This window comes from Cavia porcellus, unplaced genomic scaffold (genome assembly GCF_034190915.1).
Source record: "Cavia porcellus strain 051 isolate PalLab524CR breed Dunkin Hartley unplaced genomic scaffold, mCavPor4.1 scaffold_7, whole genome shotgun sequence".
NCBI classification, from domain to species: domain Eukaryota; kingdom Metazoa; phylum Chordata; class Mammalia; order Rodentia; family Caviidae; genus Cavia; species Cavia porcellus.
The window spans coordinates 41,385,237-41,411,793 of record NW_026947490.1 but is presented as its reverse complement, the minus strand read 5'-3'; the positions used below and the strand labels follow the sequence as shown (position 1 = coordinate 41,411,793).

At 45.3% G+C, this 26,557-nt stretch overlaps 1 protein-coding gene across 19 annotated transcripts in view; it reads left to right on the top strand.

Moving 5' to 3' along the window:
- The window catches only part of Znf536 (zinc finger protein 536), a 432,561-nt gene that overhangs the window by 248,697 nt on the left and 157,307 nt on the right, over positions 1 to 26,557 (top strand). For 17 of the 19 annotated variants that reach the window (XR_010048780.1, XM_063253420.1, XM_063253411.1 and 14 more), the window contains 2 exons: positions 18,234 to 18,386; positions 24,734 to 24,821. Coding sequence is in view for 18 of the 19 variants with exons in the window: in XM_063253420.1 (XP_063109490.1) it covers positions 18,234 to 18,386; positions 24,734 to 24,821 (241 nt within the window). In the remaining variant the exon portion in view is untranslated. The remainder of the gene's footprint in view (positions 1 to 18,233; positions 18,387 to 24,733; positions 24,822 to 26,557) is intronic. The other 2 variants (XM_063253423.1, XM_063253424.1) reach the window with 2 other exon arrangements.

Genomic DNA, 26,557 nt, shown 5'->3' with positions numbered 1-26,557 from the left:
AGGGAGTTGCTGGCACAAGATGATGGGGCCATAGCATGGTGCTCCTGAGTTGAGAGGAGTGCTTGCTTAGTCTGAAGGCTTCTACCTTCCCTGAGGAAGGAGGAAAGAAAAGCCACGTGAGGTGCTCTAATTCACGACTTAGTACTTTGCTAGCACAGAGGCCAAGGGGCTGCCCGAGGCTGTTCTTGTGGGTGCTGGGTGCCACACACAAACCTGTTGGTTTCCCACATGGGGGAGCTGCAAGGCAGCCCAGCTGGACCTGAAGATTCAGGTGTGATTTCTGCTTGCCTCACTGTGATCCTTGACCCCGATATGATCTACACTGCCTCCAAAGCAGAGGAGCAGATTGCACCAAGTGGCAAATGCTTTCCAAGCGATTCCCTTAAGGGGAGGCAGGCAGACCTCAGACACACCCCTTTCACCAGCCTCCGCGGATTATTCTATTGAAGCAGTTTGTCATCACCAGAGTGGGTGGTTAGGGAGAGGTTATTCAATTTATTCCTTCCTTCAAAAAGCAAAAAAAAAAAGGACTCTGCTTCACCCCAAGCCTCTCCTTAATCTAGTAGATGTGGCTGGGATGGAATGCGGGACTGTGCAGGTGCTTTGTCTGATGTGTCCTCTGGTAATGACTTTTTGCAGGCCCTGTCTGATGCCTGAGGGCCTTGGGTCAGGTAGAAAGGTCAGAAAGGCTCACAAGGAGATGAGAAGTGGTGTAAATGTGTGGGAGCAAAGACAGGTGACCTAAGAGATGAGTGATCAGTAGAAAAGAAGGCAGAGGACATTTCCCCCTGTGGCAGGATACTGCTGCTTTTCTTACTATGGGACTTAGTCTTTCTGCTGTATCACGATCAGTCTCTTCTGCTGGCTCTGAAAGAGCAGCAGCTGGCCATCACCAGCCTCCTCTCTTAGCCGAGCTCCCGTCTTCCATTCCTGCCTCTTGTCTCTTCATCCCCACCTAGTATCTCCCCCTGGCATCTCCTCCTTGTTAGTGTTGGGAGCCAGGAGAGCTTGGCTCCAACCTGCACTGCTGTCTCCTGGATTCAGTCTTGGTGTACCTGTTTGCTCACCTGTTCAGGGGAGGCTGTGTAGGGAATGGGTTTAGATCCTACACAGAATGTGCTCCAAAATGTCAGTCTCTATCATTTTAGTAATTGTAGGCATTATGATTTATGTTAAAGATCTTGGGGTTATTACTATTATTTTCTTTGTATTTATTTTTGTCTTTCTTTGAGCACACACACAAAATCTTAGCTTCTAATTTTCCTCGGAAGTATCTCATGCTGTTGACACAAAATCATACCTCAGCAAGTGCTCTGGGACTGACCACAGGAGAACAACTGATAAAACAAAAAGACTTCTTACATTTATCCTTTGGCCTCAGATCTACAGTAGGCAAAATGGAAGTCAGCGTGAAATTGCTTCTCGGTCTTCCTTTTCTTCATGGAAACTCTCAGAAATGATTTTAAAACTGTCCAGAAAGGACCCGTTGAAGAACCTCACTGGGATCCAGCCATACACCCACAAGAGAGAAGGGCAGAAAGGACAACTGGCTCCTACTGATGTGCCTGCTGTGGCCTATTGTCTAAGATGGAGGAGGACTATGGAGAGAACTGGCTTCTCCATACACGATGCATGTGCAAAGTTGGGAAGCTCTGAAAGCCTCCTCCGCACCACCTAGGGTGCTCCTGGGCAATCTTCATGTGTGGGCCACTGCCTGTTTTAGATACCTTTGCACCTGTCTTGGGCACTTGTCCATATGCTGGCTGGATGAAATAACTGAAGTGCTTTGGGAAACTTGCATTGGATCCAACACTAAGAGCACAGACCAAGGAGTAGAGAAGCTACACCAGGAAGTCTAAAGTGCTTTCAGTCATTGGTCAAAGCTTTCCTTCTCCTTGAAGAAGCTCTATGAAGAAATCCCTGGAAGAGATAATAATGGCATCTTTCTTGATGGAAAGGTCATCCAACACATGTTTGTTGAGTGACTCTTCTGGCAAGCTGTTAATTCAGCTTTGTTGGTGATTATGAGACAGGTATTCCCACTGGGTACTCTTGGTAAGCAGCACCTTGGAATCAAAACTCAAGATAGAAATTAGTGAGCAATCCAAAGCAATGTGACCTGGAGTCAAAATGTTTGGGGAAAGTTTGGAGGGTATACAGGTCAAGAAAGTGAGGAGTACAAGAAGTATCTTAAGAGACAGGGAAGGGAGGGTCAGGCTTTCCCATTCTGGAGTAGATAAGGGAAGGCCAGGTGTGGTGAGGAGCAGGGACTCCCTCAGGCCAGCACATCAGGGAAAAAAAAAAGTCACCATCCGCTTTGCTTAGGCTCTACAGCTGTCCAATCCTGGGGCAAGGTCTTCAACTTGCCTGCCTGCTGTTGGTTCCATCTTTTTCTCTGATCAGTGCCCTTCCTCCCGAGGGCTCTTTGAAATTTGACTAAGGCTCTGAGCACATGTTTCAGCATTTCTGGATGCAATTTGGCATTACAGCAAAGAATCAAAGGAGATTTGCTATCACTTTAAAGAATGTGTCTTTCCCTCTTCCTCCAAGTACCTGACCCCACAATCATTGCTGGCTTTGAAATAATAGACCCATCATAATTATGAGAATTAGACTGGAGGCTTCTGCCTTATTTGCTCAACTGAGGCTATTAAGGCTGTTTTTAGAGGTGGAAAGGGCGTCCAGATCGGCTTGGCTGAGAAGGCCAATTCAGAAGGATGTCAGTAGCTGGGCGTGGCCAGGTGGTGAAGATGGGGAAGGGGCCACTCTCTCCTTAGCCCAGCAACCACCTTTCCTCGAGTCCAGTGACCCAGCAGGAGGAGAGAGCAGAGTTTCTCAGGAGAAGCTAAAACCCTTGGCTATATGTCAGTGAAGTGTCCCAACTGTAGACGTCACAGGTAAATGTAGCACAAGAAAACTCTGTGTGACTGGACCCTTTTCATCACATTTGGCTCCCTGTCCTTACATGATGCCCAAGTGGAGAAAGAGGTCCAGGAATGGGGAGGGATGGTCTTGGACATTTCTGTGGCAGGCAGTGTGTCCCTTTTCCTCCTGGTTCAGGTCCACTGAACTGTGTGGCTGTAAGTATAAGTGTGGTACCCTCCTACCAGCCTGCCAGCCACCCTGCCTGCTTCTTTATGAATGCTCTGCATGCTTATGGCCACGCAGGACTGGAAGGCTGTCTGTAGCCTTGGGCAGCTTTGAACTCACGGTGCAGAAGCCTGATCCAGTTAATGCTCTGAGTATACACTCCCGCTGTAACTCAGCATCTGGCCCTGCAATTTTCCTGTGCAGACAATGGGGCAATCGTGGTGTGGATGCAGCAGACAGGGAGGGCCAAGCTCTTTGGAGGACAGCTTACATATTCTTAAAGGGTATTAAAGGAGTAGAGTGATAGTTAATGCAGAACTCCTTCTTTGACTTAATTTATTATAATATATGTGGCTAAAATGTAGATCACACTGGTGTTTTGGATCTCCGTTTTGATTCCCAAAATTGCAATCATGATAGGTGGATTATAACCGTGCTTTAACATACAGATGAGGAAATGTATTCCCCTGCAATTTGCCCCTGAGGAAAAGTCAGAGGATAAGGGGCAGGAGTTTTGAATAACCTTGCAGCATTTAGTTGTCTCTCTCGGTTATGGGATAGAAATTAGCATCACAGGACCCTGTGCACTGTGTGCGCAGCACTGCTTTGAATATTAGCGCAGAGGGCTTCCAAAGGGAACGGAAAGTGTTTTGCCCTATTAAAGAAAAAGTCACTAGTGTCTCACAGAGCAGAGTGGTGTCATCTTCTCCAATTGTTACTTAGGCGATAAATATGTATTGAGTGTTTACTCTGTGCCAGGTACCTTGTTAGAGATTGGGGATGGCACAGCAAGCCAGACAGACCAAAGAGTTGCTGCAGTGTAAATCTTGGGTGGTGCCTGACTAGAGATGGGTAACAGAGGAGGAGGGGTCGGAGGAAGCTTGCAGGACCCTGGGTTTCAGGCTGAGGAAAAGGGACATCCAGTCAGCACCACACAGATGGGAGAGCCCAGGATTCCGCCTCATTCTGGTGGTACATGCGAGGACACCCCCAAGAACATATGTCCGGGCAGACTTTTTCCTCAGGCCCTGAAACTCAGCGGAAGTACTGAGGCAGAACGAATGGCCTGATGTGCTAGCCCGGGGGCTGGACTGGCTGTTTCCACCAGCAGTGGTCCTGCCCCAGATCATATCCCAAGGTCCTCTTTGCCCAAATCATGCCACCTGCCTCTCTTTGCCCAGCTCTGGGTGGGGCTCCCGAAAGCTGGGCTGTCGTGGATGGGGAAGGGACCTGCAGGGGGAGGAGTCGCAGGGAGCCTTGAACAGCACAGTGCGGAGGCAGGCTCCAAAGGCCCAGGCCAGTTCTCCTAGTCCTCGTCTCCTCTTCTGTGCGGCTAGACTCTGGCAGTGGAGACCCTGCATCCTATCAGGAAAAGCCTAGAAAAGAAGAAGACTGGAGACCCAGGAAATGTGGCTGCACTGGCTGGGGATAAGACTGCCCAGAGACCAGACTTCCTGGGTCCTTGTCCCCTTCCTTCCTGGGGGAGGACTGCGTCAGCCTCTCCATTCTCAGACACAGGCCACCTGGGCCTGGGGCCAGGTGCTTTCAGTTGAGAAGGGCAACACTTACAAAGCAATGATGGCTCCTTAGATTTTACTGCCCAGAAGCCCGCCTAGTGCTCTCCAGCATCATTCATTCATTCATTCATTCATTCATTCATTCACCAGTATTTTCTGAGAATCCATTCTGTACCAACTGGTTTTGGGGACACAAGGAAGAGAAAGAAAGAACCCACGCCGGTCTTTGAAGAACAGATAGTGTAGTGGGAGGGATAGATACTAAGTAGATAATCCATACACTCACAGATTGAGTGTAGTTTAACTAAAACCCCAAATCTGTAAGTTTTTGACTGGAAAATTTCACATCTGATCATATAAGACTAGTAACAGTGAAAACACAAGTGTACTAAAAATATTGTGTAAAATTGCCTTTAGGCTATGTGTATAAGATGCTACAAAATACATACGAATTTCTTGTTTAGACATGGGTGTCACTTCTAAGATACCTTATTGTGTATAAGCACGTACTCCAAAATCTTTCCCCAAAAATGTCTGAAATTAGAAACACTGCTGGGTCCCAGCATTTTAGATGAGGGGTGCTCAACCTGTACTAGGTATAAACTCCTGACCGGTACTGTGCAGATAAAGTTCTGAGAAAAGGAGCAGACTTAGTCTAGGAGATCAGAGACTGTCTCTCCGGGCACGAGGTATTGGAGCTGAACCCTGGAGACCGAGCAGGAAGAGCCAGGCAGGAGGAAGGTGGCAGCTGGGGCTGTTGTTAGCCTTCAAAGTCTCAGTATGGGGAAGTGTGAGGTTCTGAGGCCTGACAGGGAAATTCTTTGTCTGTTGGACCAGAAATTGTGAGAGAGGGAGTTTATGGTATTTTAGGAGGACCTCTTATCTCTGTTATCCTCTTTAGGTGTCACAGAGGAAGTTTCCAGGAAGGGTCACAAACTCTGTTTGTGAAGTTGCCCCAGCCCTGTGTCACACTGCTCACTGCCTACAGCTCTGAAACTCTTTCTCAATATTGGGATACACTTTCCTAGGGCAGCGGATGGGGCGGCCAGGTCTCTGAGTGCAGGTTCTTTGAGTACAAGATGAAGGGCTGTACAGGTGTGGCTGCCAGACATCTGGAGGAATGGGACACTCGACAGAGACGAGAGGAGCCTGTCTTCCGATGGAGCTTGGGATAGTGAGGGCTTAGCTGTGGCTATTTATTCCCTTCCCTTCTCCCTCAGGTCTTCCTCCTCCTATTCCTTCACCTGCTCACCTCAAAGGATGTTTAGAGGACAGGAGCACAGTGAGATATGAGCTGTGTTTGTGAGTCAGAGAATGCAGGGGAATGTGCAGATTTATTCTACCAACTCCAGGTTTCCTATCTCAGTGGCTCATTCCTGCCTGGAATGTTCAGAGAGAGAAACTCCTGTGTAACTGCATTATACAGTTTGTCACCAGCTGGTTTATCCTGGTTTATCTGTATTGTGCTTTGTGTTGCATAGGTGGCAAATGGGGGCTGCAAGTTGGGGGGTCTACCAGATTTCCTCTCCTCTCATGATCTCATTTGGTTTTCCCAGGAGAATGCAAATCATCATTCTGAGGGCAGTGCTGAGTGCTGGACAGTCCAACTGGAGCCCAGTGCTGTCTGTCTCAGAGCCAGTGGCTTTCCTGCCTTGGTGCCATTGAAACACACTACCTGTATTTGAGGAGATGAACAGATTCTGTTCGGATAAGCACTGTTATCTAGTTTGACAAATAAGGAAATTAAAGCCCATGAAGCATTAACAGTTTGCTCAGGATCTGGAGCTGGTTCTGGCAGACTGTAGATTTGAACTCTGATCTTGGAGTCCAATGAACTTCAGTGTTAGGAGGTATTCTAATGTCTGAACCAGTCCCTTGGGCAGAAGGAAAAGCTACTTTGTCCCTGTGGACAAAGCTATGCATCCTTGTGGTTGGGGAGTGTGGGAAGGGCTCTGTGCATAGCTAGGGCTTGCGGGGTCACTGCTCTGCTGCCCGTGGCTCCCTTCCCATCACCTCCAGGGCTGCTGGCTCTTGTTCACTCCTTCTGAAAGCTCTCATCTTGCTTTTTTGGTTCCTTGTCCCTGGTCAAAATTCCACTGGACTAGACCATGGAATTCCCAGAGCCTGTAAAATTCCTTTGAGAAATTTGCCAACATTTGATACTTTTATGCTTGATCACAGGAAGAATGTGCAGACTTGAACTTACTACTTGAAACTGCTACCCAGGTAGCCAGCTGGGAGCTAGCACTGTTGATTTAATTTACCTCTCCATTCCTGATGTGTGCTTTAGGTCAACACTGGTTAGACACCTACTGTGCCAGGTGTGGAGAAGAGGGAGTCCCTGCTGTTGTCCCCTGCACTTTATAGGCTAGAAGGAGAGCTGGTACCAGAGAAGGCTGGTGGACAATCCATTCTGCTTAGGACTGGGAGCTCTCAAGGGTTAAAACTAGATAATGACATGCAGAAAGGTCATACATGTAGTTGTACTACAGGGAAACAAAGCTTCATATCAAGAACTACCAGGAATAAATCTACACTCCTTGCTATATGGGAAAAAAGGTGAAGACATTGCAGTAAGTGTGACAGTCCTGTGCCCTCTGAGCTGCCTGGAATGTGAACCTTGCAGGGACACTGACAGTGGAGCAGGACAGCGTTCAGAGGGCTTGGCTCTGACTGCCATTTGTCTGCAGGTACGAGGACAGTGGACAGCACGGTGACCCTGACTGTCTTCTTGGCCTCTCTGCCCTGTGGCCTTAGCCACGGCCAAAGGTTTGTCTTTTGGAGATCCACCAGCTGGCAAACAGATCCCCAGAAAAATCTGTGCCGTGACTAATTGGCAGAGCTGCATAATTTTTACACACAAAATAAAATACTTATCACTATAAGGTATTGAAGAGCTCATCATTTATTTTTTAGAAGATTTTTAATCTTAGTCCAGTGATGGTGTTCCTCTGATACAGATTCTCGAATTAGGAAGGCTAGATAAGTACGTGTAGCTCGAAAATGGCAGTAACTTCAGAGCTGGCAATTGACACTTGTTTTCTGCCACTGTTTACTCTTCAATAAAAAATGCATATTTACCATAGCAACCTCCTGATCACGTGGTACCCTGTCTTACCGCTACCCTCTAAAACAGAATAGCTTCTTAAAGAAACACACACATCTCAATAGGCATGCTTTTCAGATGCAGAAATGTGTTCTTTATAAATAAGTCCTCTTTCCCGGGATTTAATGCTAATAAACAGGTCATCTTTGTAGAAATCATGTTGTTCCTGTGTCTTAAATTTTAGGACATTCATCTTAAAAGCCTACATAAAATTACTCTTGGAGGAGTTTTTGATTATCTTGAGGTCCTGCCAGTTATTTTAATACAAATATATACATATATGTATGTATATATTTGTGTTTACACATGCATGTATATATATTATGCAGGAGCCATTAGTATCATCTGGAAGGGAGCTTGGTGTAGATTCTAATGACCTGCCGCTTCATCTGTGATTAAAGATTGTCATCTATGCGAAGCTCAATTGCAGCCTGAATTGTTTTCCACTGTTAACTTGGGAGAATTGCCTAGGTTTTTAGAGCTTGGGTGAAACTGCTGCACCTGGACCTCCCAGGAAAGGAAAATATCCTGTCATTCTAGACCTCTGAATGCGTCTGTCTACAGGACTGGAGGAGGGAGAGAGTGAGGGATGGGTCTTGCCCCCTGGCATCCTTGCACACAAGGTGTCCCTTTGGCAATATTCACATTAAAGGCCACTATTAATTGGAGCATTTCCTGAGTAGGGCATTAGAACAAGTGATTTATGTACCTTACTCCACAGCTTTTTGAGGTGTGAATTATTGTGACTGTCCCTATTTTGCAGATAAGGGAGATTATGCAGTTTGTCCAGTATCATACAACTAAGAATTGGTGAATTTAGTTCTGACTTGAGGCCTTTTGGATTGCAAAACTCCTACTGATTGTGTGTTTTGAACCTGTCTATTAGATTTCATTCTGGAAGGTACAAGTGGGATGAGCCAGGAAACTGCTGGCAAAGGGCACAATGAATGGTGCTTTCTTCTCTGAATATTCCCTGGAGATTCCATGGCCACCTCGGGGTGTCGGCCAAGCGATCTGGAATTCCCTTCACACTCTGGCTCTTACCCCAACAGCCTCATACTTCTGTGCTGGACTCAAGTCAGGACTGGAGTGCCGCAGGTCTCTGTGGATGCCACAGCCCGAGAGGAGGGGGCTGTGTGACCAGAGTGGGGGTCAGTGCCCCTCAGTGGGCATCTGAACTGGGCTCAGTGGATTTTTAAAATTCCTTTCAGCCACATGTAAACCAGTAAGAAAAACAAGACCATATTGTGAGTTTTTTATGCTTAATGGCTTTGGGGGAAAATCTGATTGTGAAGTGAGACAGGGCTCTCTGCAGCAAAGTGGCATTGTGACCCGAACACAGCGGAGGAGAATTGCTCAGACCCCATGCCCTGGCCAGCCAATCCGACTGTGGCGTGCACATGAGCCATTTCATAATTATCCATCATGAATGCCTCTGCGCTGCCTTAATAGATTATTTAAAATGGTGCGTACGCCTCCCATGCAACCTGCAGCCGGCCCCGAACTGTACATACATACAAGCTGGGAGAGGTAATTGCTTATCATGTATCTCTTTGTTCCAGACACTTTTATAAAAGAGTATGTATTATGTATGGTGTGACCTTCAAATGTCAGGAATGTGTTGTGCAATAAACTGTCAATATTTGTGGTTATAAGGTACTAGATGACTTTTACAATAATTGGAACGGCTATATTAAAAGCTTGGATCACTCAGCTGGTTAAAGAGAAAGACACAGGCCAGTGTTCATCAGGGACTTGCCTTCTGCCAACTATTAAATGAAAGATATTGCAAGGTGCTTAAGATGTCTTCTTTGTTTAAAAAAGAATATGGCAAAACATGTCTCCAGGGGAGATGTTATCTCCAAATCATCCTCTCTCCTTTCTCCCGTGCACCCTTCCCTGGAGAAAACTCGGCTCCACAAGTTATGGCGACTGACCAAATGCATTTTAAAAAAGATCAGTCCCGCTCTTTCTTAGTGTCATTTAGGTGAGAATTCCTGCAGTCAGATCTCCTCCAGTCTTCTCCCCACCCCCACCTCACCCTCATATAGGAGGTGACTGTAAATTATCTTAAGAGATCTTAAAAGCTATAGTATTTTTTTAAAGAAAATAAATTATGTAGAAATCTTTTGGGAATTTATGCCTTACTGAAAGTAGAGCCATCTATAGTTTCTTTCTTTCTTTCTTTTTGGAGAGAAGAGAGTACTTAAATTATGTAAAAGGGAAGGTATAACAAATATTTTAGAATAATTAATGTAGTAATTGGGTCACAGAGTATCTTAAAAATATCTATTTTACTGTACTTTCTCCTGTGGATTAGGTCTACTCATGTTTCTGTGGGGCTTTTTCTTCTTCTGGCAGTGAAATCTCCCCTTTTAGGTAGAAAGTGAGTAAATGGAATGGCAGACACTTCCTCCTGCAGCAGTACCTCTATTCTAAACAGGTGGCTCACGGCCTTGCTGGTTGTAGTTGTGTGTTTGTGGTTCCTTCCATCTGGATGAAAAGAGACCTGGAAGACACCCAAAGGCCACCTCTTTCAGGACGCCTCCTCAGACAGCCCTTCCTTCTCTACTCGGTGGCCTCAAACTCCATCAACTGCATGTTCACACTGAAGGCTTTGAGGGATGTCTGAGATTCTGATAGTGTCCTGTGAAACTTCTTTCCGTGTTACTTGAGAAGTTTCTTCTCACTGGAGCTGGAATCTCAATTCTAATTCACATGTCTGCTATCGTTCTTTAATTTTTTCAAAATTTTTGTGGCATATCTAAGAGCTGAGGATCTGGCATGTGCTGGGGATATGACGTGACATGAGGAAAACTGACCCCTGTCCTCTTGAAACTCTTGCCCTGGGGAGATACAGGTTATGAACATATACTGAGGTCATCTGCTGTGTGCAGAGTTGATGTGTATTCTGAATGACCACAACAAGGAGAGAGCAATCCTGAAATCCAAGAGGTGGGAGATTCCCTCCACAGCATGAACAGAGATGGCCTCCTGAAGAGGTGCCCTGTGTGGGTAAACCTGTATAAGGACTCCTTGTGACACATTCTGGGGAAGAGAGTTCATGTTAGTCACTTTTCTATTACTAGGACAAATTCCTGCCACTCACAGCTAAAAGGAAGAGGGGTTTATTTAGCTCGTGGCACCAGTGGGTTCAGTCCATGGCTAGAAGGAAGAAGACAAGAACAAAAAACATACCTAGTCCTCTGACCAGACCCCACCTGCTAACATCACCTTCAGCTAAGAGCTCATTAACAGTTTAATTCACTGTGGAGTGCTCCCCTAATTTGCTTCCCAAAGACCCACCTTTGAAAGCTTGTGACTTTGCGGGGGCGGGTGGGGGGGATATTTTAGAAATAAACCATAACAATTCCAAGAACACAGGAGACTAACAGTTGGAAGAACTGAGGAGGACAGAAAATGGGAGCTAGATCGTGGATGAGGGCAAAGCAGTAATTAAGGTACTAGGCTTGGGGATGCTGAGGAACAGGAGGTCATTCCTAAGAATAACGACATTAGTAGCACTGACCTCAGTGGCTGATCCGTCCTGTGTAAGAATCAGCAACTGTCCCCAGGAGGTGGAAGATACTTAGGTTGTATTTCTCTTTATTCTTCCTGTTTCTTCTCACCAAGGCCAGATTCGTGGGTGATCCTATTCTGCTCTGGCTCAGCTTAATGGTCTCTGGAGTGGGCTGCAGCCCACTATATCTGACCAGGCCAGATGGAAGGCAGAGAATATGAAGAACCCATAGGATATATCGCACTCTGGTACATTGCCCTAGGTGGATTCTGAGGACCCTACAACTCACCTGTTGTAAACCTTGGTCACAATCTTTGGACTGGGCATTGGGTCCTTGCCCACACCAATTCATAGCTGGTCCTCAGGGCCACAGCAAGAGATAGTAGCCAAAAGAGTACAGGGAGTATTGTCAACAGCAGCATCTCACAGTACCAGAGGAAAGAGACCCCATGGGTGGCCCAATCACAGGCAGACCAGTCCCGCAGACTCCCCGGACGATTAAGAAAGGGCCCTGGGCTTGATAAAACCAGAAACACATTTGGCCCACAATGCTTGATTTTAAAGCCCTTGTGTATTTTAAGGGAAATTTAAGCCATGTGTTTCTGATTCATTTTCACTTAACTCATCAAAATGTTGCTTTAGAGAAGCTATTTGAAATCTTAGTGTCTTATATTTTCTTTCTTAAAAAACAAAAAGTTTTAGCCTTTTAATGACCTATTTCCCCAACTCTAGAATCTTATCTTGGCATAGTCAAATGAACTTTTGCTTGGTTTTGACACCGGGTTGAAGGTGACAAGCACTAGCATAGGTAACATTCCACCTCCGCAGGAGATCCTTTAGAATCATCTCCTGGCCCTCAAGTGTTCTAGGACCAGCAGCCCAGTCCCCTGTCTGTGGTTACCCTTAAGGGAGTGGCAATGGCCTTCTTATAAATGACATCCTTTTCTAAAATAGCTCTCTAAATGAATACTTTCATCAATCCATGGTACTGCTTAACTGGTTAACATGACTATATATGGCCATCATAAAACTGAGAACTTTAATAAAACAATAGGAAAAATGAATGAACACTGACCCAAGGCATGAGTGAGGTCTTTTGAGAGCTAGGCAGAGTTGCTTACAATAATGTTGTAATTTTTATGCATACTATTAACTTTAAAAATCATGTTTTTGGAAATAAAGGAACTCCTTTCTTGGCCAAGTGTCCTTATCACCATGACCACTGCATTATTAGAGCTTGTGGATTTTAAAGTTTTCAAAATAAGGGAAAATGTTAAGCTTTTAAGAGGGGCTATACATTCCTTTGGACTTTCTCCAAGGAGTTACTTCACACCTCTGGAAAGATCTTAAAGCACTGGTGTATGTGGGCAAAGACAATAAAAAGGATATGTCTTTGGGGGTGGGGAGGATCTACTAAACTGCTTCCTCACCTCTTAGTCTCCATAAATAATTTCATTTTTTTAAATGAAAGTAAATATCATACTTTAGAGATTTTTTTTGCACATGGTAGACATTCAGAATTACTGGCAAGTCATCTGGAAAGATGTACTGTGTTCACTCATATATCAGAAGATCCACAGAAATGAAAATACGTTGGCATTTTACACAATAAAGTAGTGAATTCCCAGGTAGACAGAATCACCATTCCCACAGGAGGTTATTGGGATCATTGTCCACTCACTGCATGCTCTTCGTCACTGTGATCCTTAACACTGTCATTATTATAATTTTTAATAGACTCTTTCCTAAATGTACGTCTGGGCATATGAACGATTAGGCTGCCTGACAGGATGAACCAAGCACTGAGAATGCATGTGCAATCCATATATATATGTTTCTAGTTTTGCTTTCACCTAACTCTCTTTGGATCTCTTTCTCTGCTCTCCCATCCTGAGACCTAATGGGATTGTTTAAAGGTTGGGAATACCTGCAAGACCTCACCAGTAGATTTACTGGTTAATTCCTAATGGCCTTGCCAAACAATACCCCTCTAGATCTCCATGGCTGATTTATTTCTCATTCATACAAAGGCAGACGTGGGTCAGCTTCCACCCATCTGGTGACTCACTGGCCTGGACACCTTCTGTTTCGTGACTCTGCCATCTCAACCCTTGTTGCAAGGTGGAATGGATGGAGAGCCTGGGTGGGGGTTGATTTACTCATCTTCTGCGTCTCCTTTACCCACTGACCAGGACCAATCACCTGTTCTCTACCTAGTACAAAGGAAATTGGGCAATATAAAGGGAATGTGAGATATTTAAGAGTAGCTACAAACCCCTTTGATAATCATTTCTCCCATATGTCTTAAGACTCATGCCTAGATCCTTGTTTAGTTCTAGAGTAACACTGGAGTGAGTGGATGAATAGCCAAAAACAGGCAATAAACAGAGACAGACTGGAGTGCTTGGGGCTCTTCCAGTATCATGAGATTGTAGGAAATCAGAGCTGAAGGACCCAAGATGTCCAGCCCCGCTAGGTGAGGAAGGAACCGAGGATCAAGGGAGTGGTGAATGGATTCACCTAAGGACACCAGGCAGTAGGTATGCAGGAGGGAAAGATTCTACCTCCTACCTCTTGGGACAGCCTTGTTGGCAAACAGGCCTATTTTACATACACCAAGGAAGCTCCTATTTAAAGAAAATCTGTGTGAAAATCTACCCTTAAGGTACAAAATCATTTTATAAACCGAGTTTCAAAATTCTAAGCATATTATATGTGAGTAAGGTTAAGTGTATAATGTGATACTCATAAATTCAAATCATGTTTGTGTACAGCAAGGTCACCAACCTCAGCGGTGGCTTTGGAGAGCTCCTTCAGTGTTGTGCACATCTCTAGATTTTAACTTTGGAAAAGTTGTTGCTTTCCAGGCAGTGCAATTTTTGTCTGCCCAGCCAGTACCCCATTTTTTTCAGTTTAGTTGATGATGAGGATTTCAAGATGGTCTATAGGCGTTTTTACCCACCCTGGTTCCTCTTTCAGCTCATAGATATCTTCCCTCTGGGGAGGCTCAAGAAAGGGGTGTACCTTAATGTCCCTAGGCCAACCTCGCTGTATGCTTGGAGGATTAGAACGAGTGAATGGAAGTGTTGGAGATGTAGTTTCTGACCTTAAGGAGATGAGATCAGGAAGTTCAGTTCTTTGATATCCCCTTATACAATAGCATGTTTCTAAAAAGCACTTCAGATTACATGGGTCTGTCAGCAAATCAGTATCTTGTAGGCTCAGGAAAAGGCTGGGAGGGTTGTGATGCCTATGTCTTTTCACAGGTTCCAGATGAAACTCTGGAAGGGTTACAAAGACAGTCCGTGTCTCTGGAATATTATTTGTGGCATCCATACAAGACATCCATCTCTGAAGATAGGATACTATGTTATGGGAGGGGGTGATTAAAAGAAACAGCCCCAAGGATCTCTGACCCATCCATTTGCGCTTCACAGGAGTGCCCCAAGCACACCCACGATGAAGGCATGTTAAGCATGGAGATGACTCCTTGCCTGCACCACACAGCTGGGCCTCTAGGGACCACTGTGTCTCGAGTTGCTGGCAGACTAATGCCTCCTTACACAATAAGCAAAGAAGAGCAAGTGGCAAATTCAAGGCTGACCTCTGTCCATCTGCCTGCTTTTAATCTGCCCAGCAACACTCTTAAGAGAGCCTGAACTTGGTGTGGTTGAGAACAGCTGTAATGCCAACACTTTTAGGAGGCTGAGGCAGGAGGATTACAAATTCAAGCAGAGCCTGGGCAATTTAGCAACTTGCTGAGATTCTATCTCAAAATAAAAAAGGAAAGGGAGCTGAAGATTTAGCTCAATGCAAAGGCCCTCTAATCTCTGGTATGAGAAAGGAAGGGAAAGATGAGAAACAGAGAGAGGAGAAGACAGAATCAGACACTCCAAGATGGAGGAGAAATTAAAAAAAAAAAGTCTCAAACCAATCTACAGCCCATCTAACAAAGATCACAGAGACAACTTTTCTCACACCTCTCTTTCTGTGGCCTGCTTCTTGGAGTGGTGGGGGAAGGACCAGATTGTCTGCAGCCAGGCCCAGTGACTGCCTCTCATTGGCCAGTGATGTAGAGCAGTAGACAGAAGGAAGGAACTTGATCCGACAGTTTGCGGAGGGGCTGGGGTGAGCATTTTCACAGCCTGGGAGGAGACGACATGGAGAGTAGTGGAGCAGAGCATCTTGTCCTCTGAGTGAGCCTCTCGGCTTCTTGCTGCCCCGTCTACCCATCTCAGCACTCATGCTCGCCAGCACCCATCCAGTCCCCGACTGAGATGCACACCCAGGGCCCCAGGAGTGTGCAGCTGGCCCAGGCTGCCCCAGCCTTCCCTGCACTTGGCTTTCTGCCTCTCTGGACACTTCCTAGGACCACCCACCATTCCCCTTCATCGTTGCTCAGAGTTTATTTTTCTAGGAGGATTAGTCAAAGAGTAAACGCCATAGGCCTTCTGGCCCTCCCAGAAAAAGCCATTTCTGTGTAAAGTGAAAATTAGACTCTTAAATCTGCAAAGAAAGCTGTTTATCTTACAAATTTATTCTTTTTATTGGGCCACACATATCCAAGATAGAAAGATAAAAGGAAAACAGATATGGGCCATCACTTAGAGTGACATACAGTGAGGACCGCTCACTGCGACTTCTGTACAGCCTTCCGGAGCGGTTTGCCGCCTGTCTCCATATTTATCTGGAATGTGCTCTGGGCCAGAACTACCAAAAACTCATATGCCCTTCATCATGTCTCCTGCACTGGCTTGGTCTTGTTCATAGAGGGGAGCCATGGGAAAAGCTACCGGGGCAGTTCAGAGGACAGGAGGACCTGCAGGAATTTACTTTCAAAAGGCCATACCTGCTAACTCTATCATGAAGTCACTATCCAGGATACTTAGATCTGCTTGTAATTCAAACTGACAATCATTGGCCTCTGAGCTTAAACTGGGTGTTTTAACCACATTTCCAGGTGCTCTTGGGCAGAATTTTAATCAGATTCATCATTGCTTAAGCTGACCTCATGATCCCAGCAAGAGGAAAGCTGGAGGTGCCAGGAGGGCAAATGCAGTGTGCCATATGTTGGGGAGGTGGGGAGGGATGTGAGGGGCAGATGACATTTTGACTTTTGATACCTAGGTTGCTTGGCTTGGAATTGACATCTGCCTATTGCTCCTCTAGGTCGTGATAAAGTGCCTCTGGTTGCAGCCCCTGGTAGATTCAACCCACAAGCTGTGGAATGTCACGTGGGACTGGGATGTATGTGGGCCATTTGTCTGCATAACTTTGCCACACTCATGCTTGTTTGTTTTTATACATAAGCCACCTTTGGTGGTCTTTCCATATTCATTAGTATGGTCACAAATCTAGCACTTGCTGGGGTAAGGTGACTGACTTGGGGTTCTAGATGGAGGTGAGCTTAGCCTTCCTACCTGTATATAGATAACAGATGACTATGGCCAGATTTTTCAATTAGAAAAAAATGTCTGAGTCATTATAGCCTTTGGCTAGGTCTTCCATGATGTAAGGGTAGGGGAAAGAATGGAACTAAAAGTGAGCCTGCAGTGAATTTTCTCAGGGTGGTAGTCTGGTCATCCATGGTCCCAGTGCAGGGGAGATACTCTAAACTAAGCACTTCAACAGTTACTTGCAGCTAATGCTCAAATAAGAATTAAATGTGTTTGCCTTCTTCTGGTTCGTGGTCTATAAGTCTGTCCTTTTTGGTCATTAGCAGAGAACACCAGGAACGGATGTTGCAGAATAAAAGCCATTTGCATTTCCCATTGCTTGGAAGGTACAAATCTTATTTATTCTCATCTCTGCAGAATTCACAGATCTGCTCATTACCCCAGAAGGTTCCCTTGTTCTCACAGTGGGATTTACCATGAAGCTAGAGGGTGAGCTGGAAACTGTGGCAAGGATACCGCAGGCCTCAGGAACTGGGGCTCTGTGCCAGGCCTTCAGCCTGCGGCTCAGTGGGGAGACCCGGGACTCAGGAAGAAGGAGCAAGTCCAGAAGTTGCTCTCTGGCCTCCCTCCTTTGAGATGCAGATTCCCAAGTTCTGTCCTGCTCCCCCATGTCGCCTCTGTAGCAGTGTGATGTCAGGCCTCGGGTACTGCAATAACATATCTTCCAACCACTAGATATTTTCACAGTTTTATTTACTATTATATCCCATCATTTTTGCGCAGAAGGCAGCCGTATGTAAATTTTATTCCATTTTCTAATGGCTTGGGTTACATAACAAATAACAGCAGGAAGGAAAATTTGTATTGATACTTTACAAGAGGAACTTCTCAAGTCACCGCATGGAGATTTAAATGCAGTGCTCTAAGTTTATGGGAGTTTTGCAGCTGAGTTTCTGCACATGACTTTGAATATGTCACTATATGTTTATCATGGGCTAATTGTGGAACCGCATTTCCATACTTTTTCTTCTTTTCATGAGATTACACCAGCCAGTGATAGATACGAGACTACAAGGAAAAAATGATCAGTTTTGGATAATTTTCTTTCCTATCCCAGAATAGCTGTATGTCTGCATGTCTTAGGAGATCAGCTGAGATACTTTTTTTTACTTTCCATTTGTTGCTGGCTATCATGAAAATAATGATTTTTTTTTTATCCTGTAGTGAACTCTCCAGTTAATCCGTATTATAAATTAATCAGATTCAACAAACACCCACATTTTTAAACTTTTGAAAAAAATATTTAATAGGAACTAAGCAAAAGAAGAAATCAAACCAGCTGCTGACACAGCTGTTTCTTCTCTTGTTTAATTCAGTTCAATATAAAGGTACCATATGCTGCTTAAAATGATGATAGGAAAGATGAAATAATTTAAGAGAATAACAAGAAAATACATGAATTGTCAGCATTCTGTCAGATTTAAAGAATGAAATAGACAGGTGTAGTATTGACATGTTTAACTTTGTGTGGTGTTAGCAGTTTTGGTGCGAACAACTTCTGACATGTGCTGAAATGATGTGAGAATGTTTCTCCTCCACTGCAGACATCGGTGAGGAGGCTGGGAGAGCTGCTGGCGTCCAGCAGCCGGCACTGCTCCGCGACAGGAGCCTGGGCTCCACCATGAAGGACTGCCCATACTGCGGGAAAACATTCCGGACATCCCATCACCTCAAGGTCCACCTGAGGATACACACAGGTGAGAGATCTGGGTGTGCCCAGGGTGTGGCTCAGGGGAGGAGGAGATGAAGGTCCCCGATCAGCCCTACCTTGGACTCAGGTCCACAACTGTGTTAGTCCCTGGGCCTCTCTGTGTGCCACTGGGTGGTTCAGAAATGATCCTGATCCCTGGATCTGTTGCTTAAAATCACAGTGCCTCATCATCCTACCAAATGGTGCATGAACACAGAGACATTCCTGACATGGGTCCAGGTCGGGTATAACCGTGCTTCGTCTGAGTTCTAGCTTCTTTCTACTATGAGGATATAGCACCTCCAGACCTTGCATGAACCAGAAGTCAGTGATGAGACCGAGTTCAACCTCTCTTAAGTTTTGAAGGGTGCAAGGAGCTCTCCCAAATGCCCACAAGGGGCCTTTGGCCCAGCCTGGGTCACTACACCATCCCTGGGGCTGTCCACATGGAGGCAGCCTCTTACACTGTTAGTCCTGTAGATTGGGTGGCTCTCCACTGAGTCTCCTCGAAGGACACATCAAGATGCTCCTACCCACATAGGTGAAATGGCTGCTGGTCCCGCTGGTCATTTTTCTTGTTTGAATATTGTACCAGCCCCTTGCAAGGACGACTTTTTTTTAGCTTTTCTGCCTTGTCCCTCAGCTGCCGTCCTCCCTGACTTTTCTGCTAGTTGTTTGTACATTGCCAATATAAAAAAAAAAATCTATCTGAGATATGGACACCTCCATTTTCTTTGATTTTTCTCCTGACACTTTATCTATTGGAGTATGAGCTGCTTCAGAGGATAGACAAATATGCCATCTATTTTCAAAAATAATTGTGGTCTATTTGCCAAGGAATCAATAATGCTCAGGGTTGTGCAGGGATATTGAGTGCATGCAGGCTTCGTGTGTACAGTGTGGTTAAGGCTGAGGAGCCCCTCACCTGGAACCTCACCTGGTGCCCACAGATCTTCCCGACCTGGAGAGGAGCTCTGAGGACAGGTGGCAATGGGGCTGTGTCCTCCCTCTTGGCAGCATGTGACACACATATTTGCTGCCTTTTCCTGTCCTGGAGTATGACTATCGTGGAGTCATCCCAGCCACAGAGAGATCTTCTAAGACTATGCACCAGACTAAACCACCCTCTTGCAGGTGGCCCCTGCTATCTGACCCTGCCTCACTGCCCAACCTATCTTGCTCCAGTTTTCATCCTAGTCATCTCTGAAACATCCTTTACCTTCTTCCTGTTCTACCAATGCAGAAAGCTACCCCTGCTGTAGTACCTTCATAACGTCACTGCCTCCACCTAAAACCTTCTTCTCCAGCGGATCACAGGGGCTTAGCTTACTGTGACCTATTCAGAGAGACCATCCTCATCACCCACTCCCTGCTTTATTTTTTCACAAAGTGAACACACCCTGACATAACCTTGTTCAGCTCCATTGTTTCCTTATGGTTTGCTTATCTCCCTTAAGATTTGTGAGGTGTCAGCTTTGTTCACTTTTATCCATGTACAAATGCTTGTCCTTTGCTATCATTTTGGTAACCCCAGATCCTGAGAGAGCACCTTGTGCTGAGTAGGATCGCAGGGAATTTATTGGAAAGCCTGAATGACAAAGCAAATGCTGGGCCGTGACGTTCCTCTCATCTTTCCCCACTGTGTGAGGATGTGGTCAGGTCCTTCCTCCAGGGAAGCACAGGCACCTGTCAGAAGTGCTGGATTCCTGGGGTGGTGGAACGGAAAAGCCTCTTCCCCAAGGAGTGCAGGGAGGGGCCTCTGAGCTTGGGCCTTGGGTCTTCTCATCTTGCGTTTGTTTCTCTGTCACACAGCTTTGGGGCCTGGTCCTTCCCCTACAGCATTTGTTTGGCACCTTGCCCCTTCTCATGGAGGCCGTCCCTGTCCTCCTGTTTGATAATGCACACATAACCCACCCATACTTTCTATTCTTCTTCCTTTCCCTGCTTCAGCTGAGGCTCCTACCATCTGATATGGGACATACATTATTTATTTATTCATTTTTTTAAAATTGCAATTCACAGATATTGAACCTGGGGTCTTCACACTGAGCTACATCTCCAGCTTTTATTTTTATATTTTATTTTGAGGCAGGATCTCACTGAGTTGCTAAGTTGCTCAGTTTCTCCTGGGATCCTCCTGCCTCAGTCTCTCAGAGTGCTCGGATTACAGGTGTGTGGCACCATGCTAGCCTCATGTGGCAAATGCTAGCCTCATGCTAGCATTTTGTTACTGTCTCTCTCTATGCACTAGAGAGTAAGTTGCAGGAGGCTGAAGGTTTCTTTCTGCCCAGCTGTGTCTCACATGCAGACCTGGTTCATGGAAAGTGCTCAGAAAGTATTTGCTGAATGAAGGAATAGGTTGGTGAAAATGACCAGGCTCAAGGGCAGGCATCTCAGATAGCTGGCCTTCTCAGGTTATGCTTTGTCTGTTTTCCTCTTGCAGCTGGGGTCCCCTTAGGTTGTGGCGGTCATACTGACAAGGCATAGGATGCTGTCTGCACCACACCCATTGTCAGGCTGTCCACAGGAGAGTAGAAACCAGGCCAGGTGTGTCAAACTCTGCTTTTATTTGTTGTGAATACACAGGTCTGGGCTGAGTTTGCCAGGTGGATGATAGGTGGCTCGTCATGGGTGGCATCAGCCTTGCAGGAAGTATGGGTCAGCAAGCAAGAGACAGAGCCTCTGAAGGGGGAGAGTTGTGCTTGGGGGCCTCACCGACGTGGCCACCCTGGGGAGCAGACATTTCCTGGCATGCTCTGGGCATATTTGAACCAAAGCTGCTCTGAGTGTGATGAACCCAGATGAAAGCAAGCAAGCACATACTTCTTTCTGCAGGTTTAAACTTGGAGAAAGATTCATTTTTTCCAAACTTCTGCTTTGCAAACTTCTGAAGTTTATGACAAGTAATCTTTGGAGGCTCTGAGGGAGGCAAGACTGGCCATCAGCTGAGGTATTCCAGAAACTTCCTCCAAGAAGGAAGAAAATGAAAGAATCCATGGAAACCTCACATCCCCACCATCCCCCTCCTCTCAGAAACAGCATTTGCCATGTTTAAAAAGCGGAATGGTAACCAGATAAAGATCAATTTCCTTTTTATCTAAGAACAAAGAAGTTGGAAAATGCTTACACTTGTGCATTTGAATAGAACAGAAAGTGTTACATGTTATAAATCACCGAAGTAAACATCCATTATGACAATGTAAAAGTGAAGATTACATGAGTAATTAAACATCAAAATCTAGTTATTTGTTAATAAATGATTTCATGTGGGACTCAAGTGGTTGAAATGCCCCGACCTGCCTTCCCCGTTGCTCTTGTGTTTTTGTATTTGCAGATGACATGGCCAGAGGACAGCAGCGTATCAGAGAAAAATACATGTTGTCCAAAATGCCATCTTTTAAAGTTTTCCTACAATGGATCCATACCAGCGCATTTAAAAATCCAACATGTAATAAGTGCATTTTAATTGGTTGGGCTATAAGAGGGCCCCTTCTCTGTATTTTTCTATCACACTCCATCTTTATTAGAAATCTTGATTGTGTGACATCGACTGATAGAAAACCATTTTCCTTTCTTTCTGCACTGCATTAACTTAATTACTGCTCTTCTTCTCCAACACCTGTTTATTAGAGAGGCACTGAGTAGATGCACCAGTCAGAGTGCTCGCAACACCTGGGGGCTGGGGCAGAGCCTGCAGGTAGCTAGGACGTGTCTGCTGTCCCGGACTTCAGCCAGCCCCATGGGGGCACTGAGATGATGCATCTGGCAGTCTCCAGTGCCAGGCAGGCCTAAAGGCTCTTCCAGTCCAGCTCCTGGCAGGGCAGATGTTGAATTCTGCCCAGTCTGGGGAAGCTAAGCCTTACCCTAGGGTGAAGAGGGGGATCATAGGGTGCAGGCAATTTCTCTTCTGAAACACAAGGGCTGTGGTCTGAAATCAGAGCCAATCAGTACAGGAGGAAAAACAATTATATCAGGATTCTCTGGAGAAACAGCCAATAGGAGATTATATATATAGTCAGGTGTCACATAATGACACTTTGACCAGTGATAGATTGAATATGTGATAGTGGTTCTGTAAGATTATAATGGAACTGAAAATTCCTATCACCTAGTGATTTTGTAACATCATAGCACGACTTGTTACATGTCTGTGGGGATGTTGTTATAAACAAACCCACACTGCCCTGTGTATAAAAGCCCAGCACATGCAGTCACGTGCAGTGCATAATATTCAACCATGATCACAAATGATTATGTTACTGATCTGTGTATTTTCTGTACTATATTTTTGATGTTTTAGAGTGTATTCTTACGTTTGTGTGCGTGTGTGTGTGTGTGTGTGTGTGTGTGTGTGTGTGTGTGTGCGTGCACAAGCTACGGGGCCTTCTGTTTTGAACCTATGACCTCTCCACTACACAAAATCCCTGGCCCATTTATTTATTTACTACTTGTGTATTTTGGGGCAAAGTCTTGCTAAGTCACTAAGCTGCCCAGGCTGAGATCAAACTTGTGATCTTCTTGCTTCAGGCTCCTGGAGTGCCTGGATTCCAGGCATGTGCCACCATGCCCAGCTAGAGTATACTCTTACTTATAAAGAAAAGCTTACCGTAAAATAGTAATACATTGGTGTCTTGCTTACATCAAGAAACCGTGTCTAGTGACTGATCCACACTGTCTCAGCTTGTGTAAACGCCCCTGTTATGTCGACACAAGGATGATGCATCTTGTAGAATATGTCTCCTTCGTTAAGCTCTGCATGGTTCTGCGTGTGTGTGTATGTATGTGTATATGTACATATGTATGCATTGATGACAAAAACTTGGCTTGAGTGATTATGGAAGCTAAGAAGTCCCAAGATACGTAGCTGGCAAGCTAGAGACCCAGGAAGACTGATTGTATAACTTGGGGTTTGAATTTAAGTTAGATGCAGAAGAATGATGCCCCAACTCATCGACAGACAGGCAGGGGACTAGCCCACTCCATGGAGGGAAGTGTATTGAGTCTACAGATCTGAATGCTAATCTTACCCAGAAACCTCACAGACATATCCAGAAAATCTTTAACCAAATATCGAGGTGCCGCGGGCTGGGTCTGTTGAACTCATAAAATCAGCCATCACTGAGACCCACAGGTAAACATTTAGCTATAACTTGCAATGAATGGAAGCAGTGGGGAAGTGGAATGTGCCCAGCATCTCCCCCAAGATTAGCCAATTATCTCAGTGGCTGCCATGAATGAGGAGTCTCTTCCCCCTCCTTTAGCTAGATTTCAGAAGGTGCTTGAAGATACTTTGGAGGGTCCAGCATACCTATTTCATGGGCGGCCAACAGGCAGGTTCTGATGGGCCCCTGAAAGACTAGGGTGTGTACTTGCTACCTAAGCCCCATAGAGCGTGAGCCTATGTGTGGTCTCCAGGGTGGGTTAACTCCTGTGGCTCGTTTGTGTGGGGTTTCCCAAAAAGGGCTGTGGTCTCAGCAGTGTCCATTATAGAGAAACTCAATAAGCAACTTCACTGGTGAAAACTTGGAGGCCCTAAAGTTCAGCAACTAATTAAAAATAAATCTCATTAATTCATTCCCCCTCTCAAATTATGCGAGTGACTTATTAATCGAGTTTTGATGTGCTGCACATGCGGGTCTGGGCCTGGGTCGGGAACTGGATCCACACAGAGAAGTGAGAAATGGTTTTCCAGGGGCCTCAGCTGTGCTTAGAGGCCTGGGCTTCTGGTTGAAGGGCATGTGTATTGCCAGCTCTCCCAGAGCTGCCTCTGTGACGTAGTAACCAGGTGCTACCTGAATCCTGCACAGGGGCTGCTTTCCTAGCCCTCCTGGGCATTCTTGACACCAGACACAAGTTTCCCTTTGTACAAGACCGAAGAGAATTGTGGAAATGAGATGCTTCTCAAAAGGCTGCACACCCAGTGGGGACTGGGAGGACCCCTGGGAGTCCTGCCTCATGACTGAGGCTGTGTCTACGCAATGTGAGAACAACTGGCTGAAGACAGAACAGTCTGGTCAGTGGGGACAGGGTAGCAGCAGCAGCAGTCAGCGTGGCGGGAGCCCCTGCTTTTCTGTAGAGGCTCACACGCAGGCACTGTGGGAAGCTGTGCCTGCCATTTGCTCCTGGTCCTCACAGCGCTGTGCTGACCTGGGATCCACCCCCTGCTCTGTGAAGAGAACTAAGTCTCAGAGACTCAGCTGCCCAATCAGAGTTGCCCAACATTGGATGGCCGCCATTCAGATCTGCCTAATTCGGAACGCCAGTCTCTTAACCACTGCACTGTATTGATATTTTTACTTTTCTGAGTGAAGTTCTTGTTTGCTTTAGGGAATTAATGCACCATTTCTTTGACAGCGTTTGCCTACACCATAACCAGCAGGAGAGGAGGAAGTGACTTGTCCTCACAAATTGTGTTGACGCAGCCTCCAGGTGACTTAAAAGGGAAGTACTGTGCACCCCGGCTCCTCCTTACCCCTATCTCAGTCTGGCCCCATGTGCCTCAGTTTCCCTACTGCACAGCAATGTCAGGAACGTGGTGAGGAAGAAGAATGGCCACTGTAGGATGCACAGGTGTTCTGAGATCCGGAAGGGACATGGGGGTGGGTTCAGTCTGGGCAGTGGAGGCAACGGCAACTTGTGCCACCGTGGAGAAACTGGCTTTCTTTCCCCAAAGTTTTGCAGGCACTGGCTTGCATAAAGGTCCTGGTTGGCATGGATACTTTGGCTGGCCTAATCCGGGTGCCTGATGCTTGGTGTATGCATAACTCTCCACCACTCTGCCTTTTGCAGTACTGAGGATTGAACCCTAGGCCTTTGCTCTGACCTATTTCCCTAGACCATTTTTTATTTTGACACAGGGACTCACTAAGTTGTTAAGTTTCCCAGGCTCTGCTCAAATGTGCCACCATCCCATCTCAACCTCCCAAAAGCTGAGTCTCCACAAATGACTTATACCTCCCCATTGACAGTTCCATGTTTCCTCTCCCATGTAAGGTAGCCAGGCTGTTAAAACACATAGACACATAGAAAGGCACATTGAATATGCTTCCCCAAATGTGCTGGCTACATGGGAGGTTTTCCTGTCTTCTCCAGCAAGGAAAATATGTAGCATTCTCCTTAGCATGGGAACAGCCACCTGAGCAATCACAGAAAGAAAAAAAGGAAAAAAAAAAAAAACTCCAAAAGGAGATGATTCTCCTTTTGTTTTTGAGTTAAAAGTCCACCATTTTTCTATTTCTAAGACGAACTAAAAACATGTTGTGTTCCTCCACAGCCCTTCATCCTTGCTCTTCCTGCCTTAATGACATCCCAAACTTTTGTTGAAAATAATTGATTGAATTTAAATTTCCTTAAAAGTTTAAGAGGTAATGTTACAGTATAAATTTCCTACCAAACACTAAGTAGGGAAATATCCATTAGTGAAATTAACTACAGTTTCTAGGTAGCTAACAATGTGCCGTATACAGTAGGGCATGGCTAATGAACACTGCAGTGGGTGATATTTCATTATACAAATTAATGCTCACATTTTAATGGGAAAGTCACAAAATGAATCTCGGCTTCAGTGACAGCAATTAGAGACACAGATTGTCCCCTTCTGGACAAGGCACTGTTTAGCAATAAGCAGCTGTGTGAAAAGTCTTCAGGTTTACAACATATATATGCTTTGGGGGAATTAGTGTACAATTTATATTAATGTACTGAAGCTTCGCTGCAAAGGCACCACCATATTTATCTCTCCTGGTATTAACTAAGTAAAGACATGTAGGAAGACTAAATAAATATCAAATAGAAGGTGCAAATACAAGAAAAAAATTCAGTGGCTCAATTTAAAAGTAGAAACACTTTTGGAGATTTAGGGGGAAAAAAGAAACGAAAAAGAAGAAGAAAAAAGAGAAAAACCGTTAGAAACATGAATCATTTCCTAAAAGCTTAATAAAGGGGTTTCCAAAGAGAATAATATGAATCCACCTGTTATTTTTGGAGAGGCGCTGTTGGAAACTTGCTTTCAATAGCTCCAAAACAACTCCCTGCAACAGCGAGGGTTCCTTTGATCTATCAAGTGCAGAGTGAATGCTCAGAATAATAAAAGATATGGTTATGTAAAAATAGGTACAATGAACTAATTAAACCAACTGGTCATATATCTCTAAAACTTTATGATATAATGACTTGAAA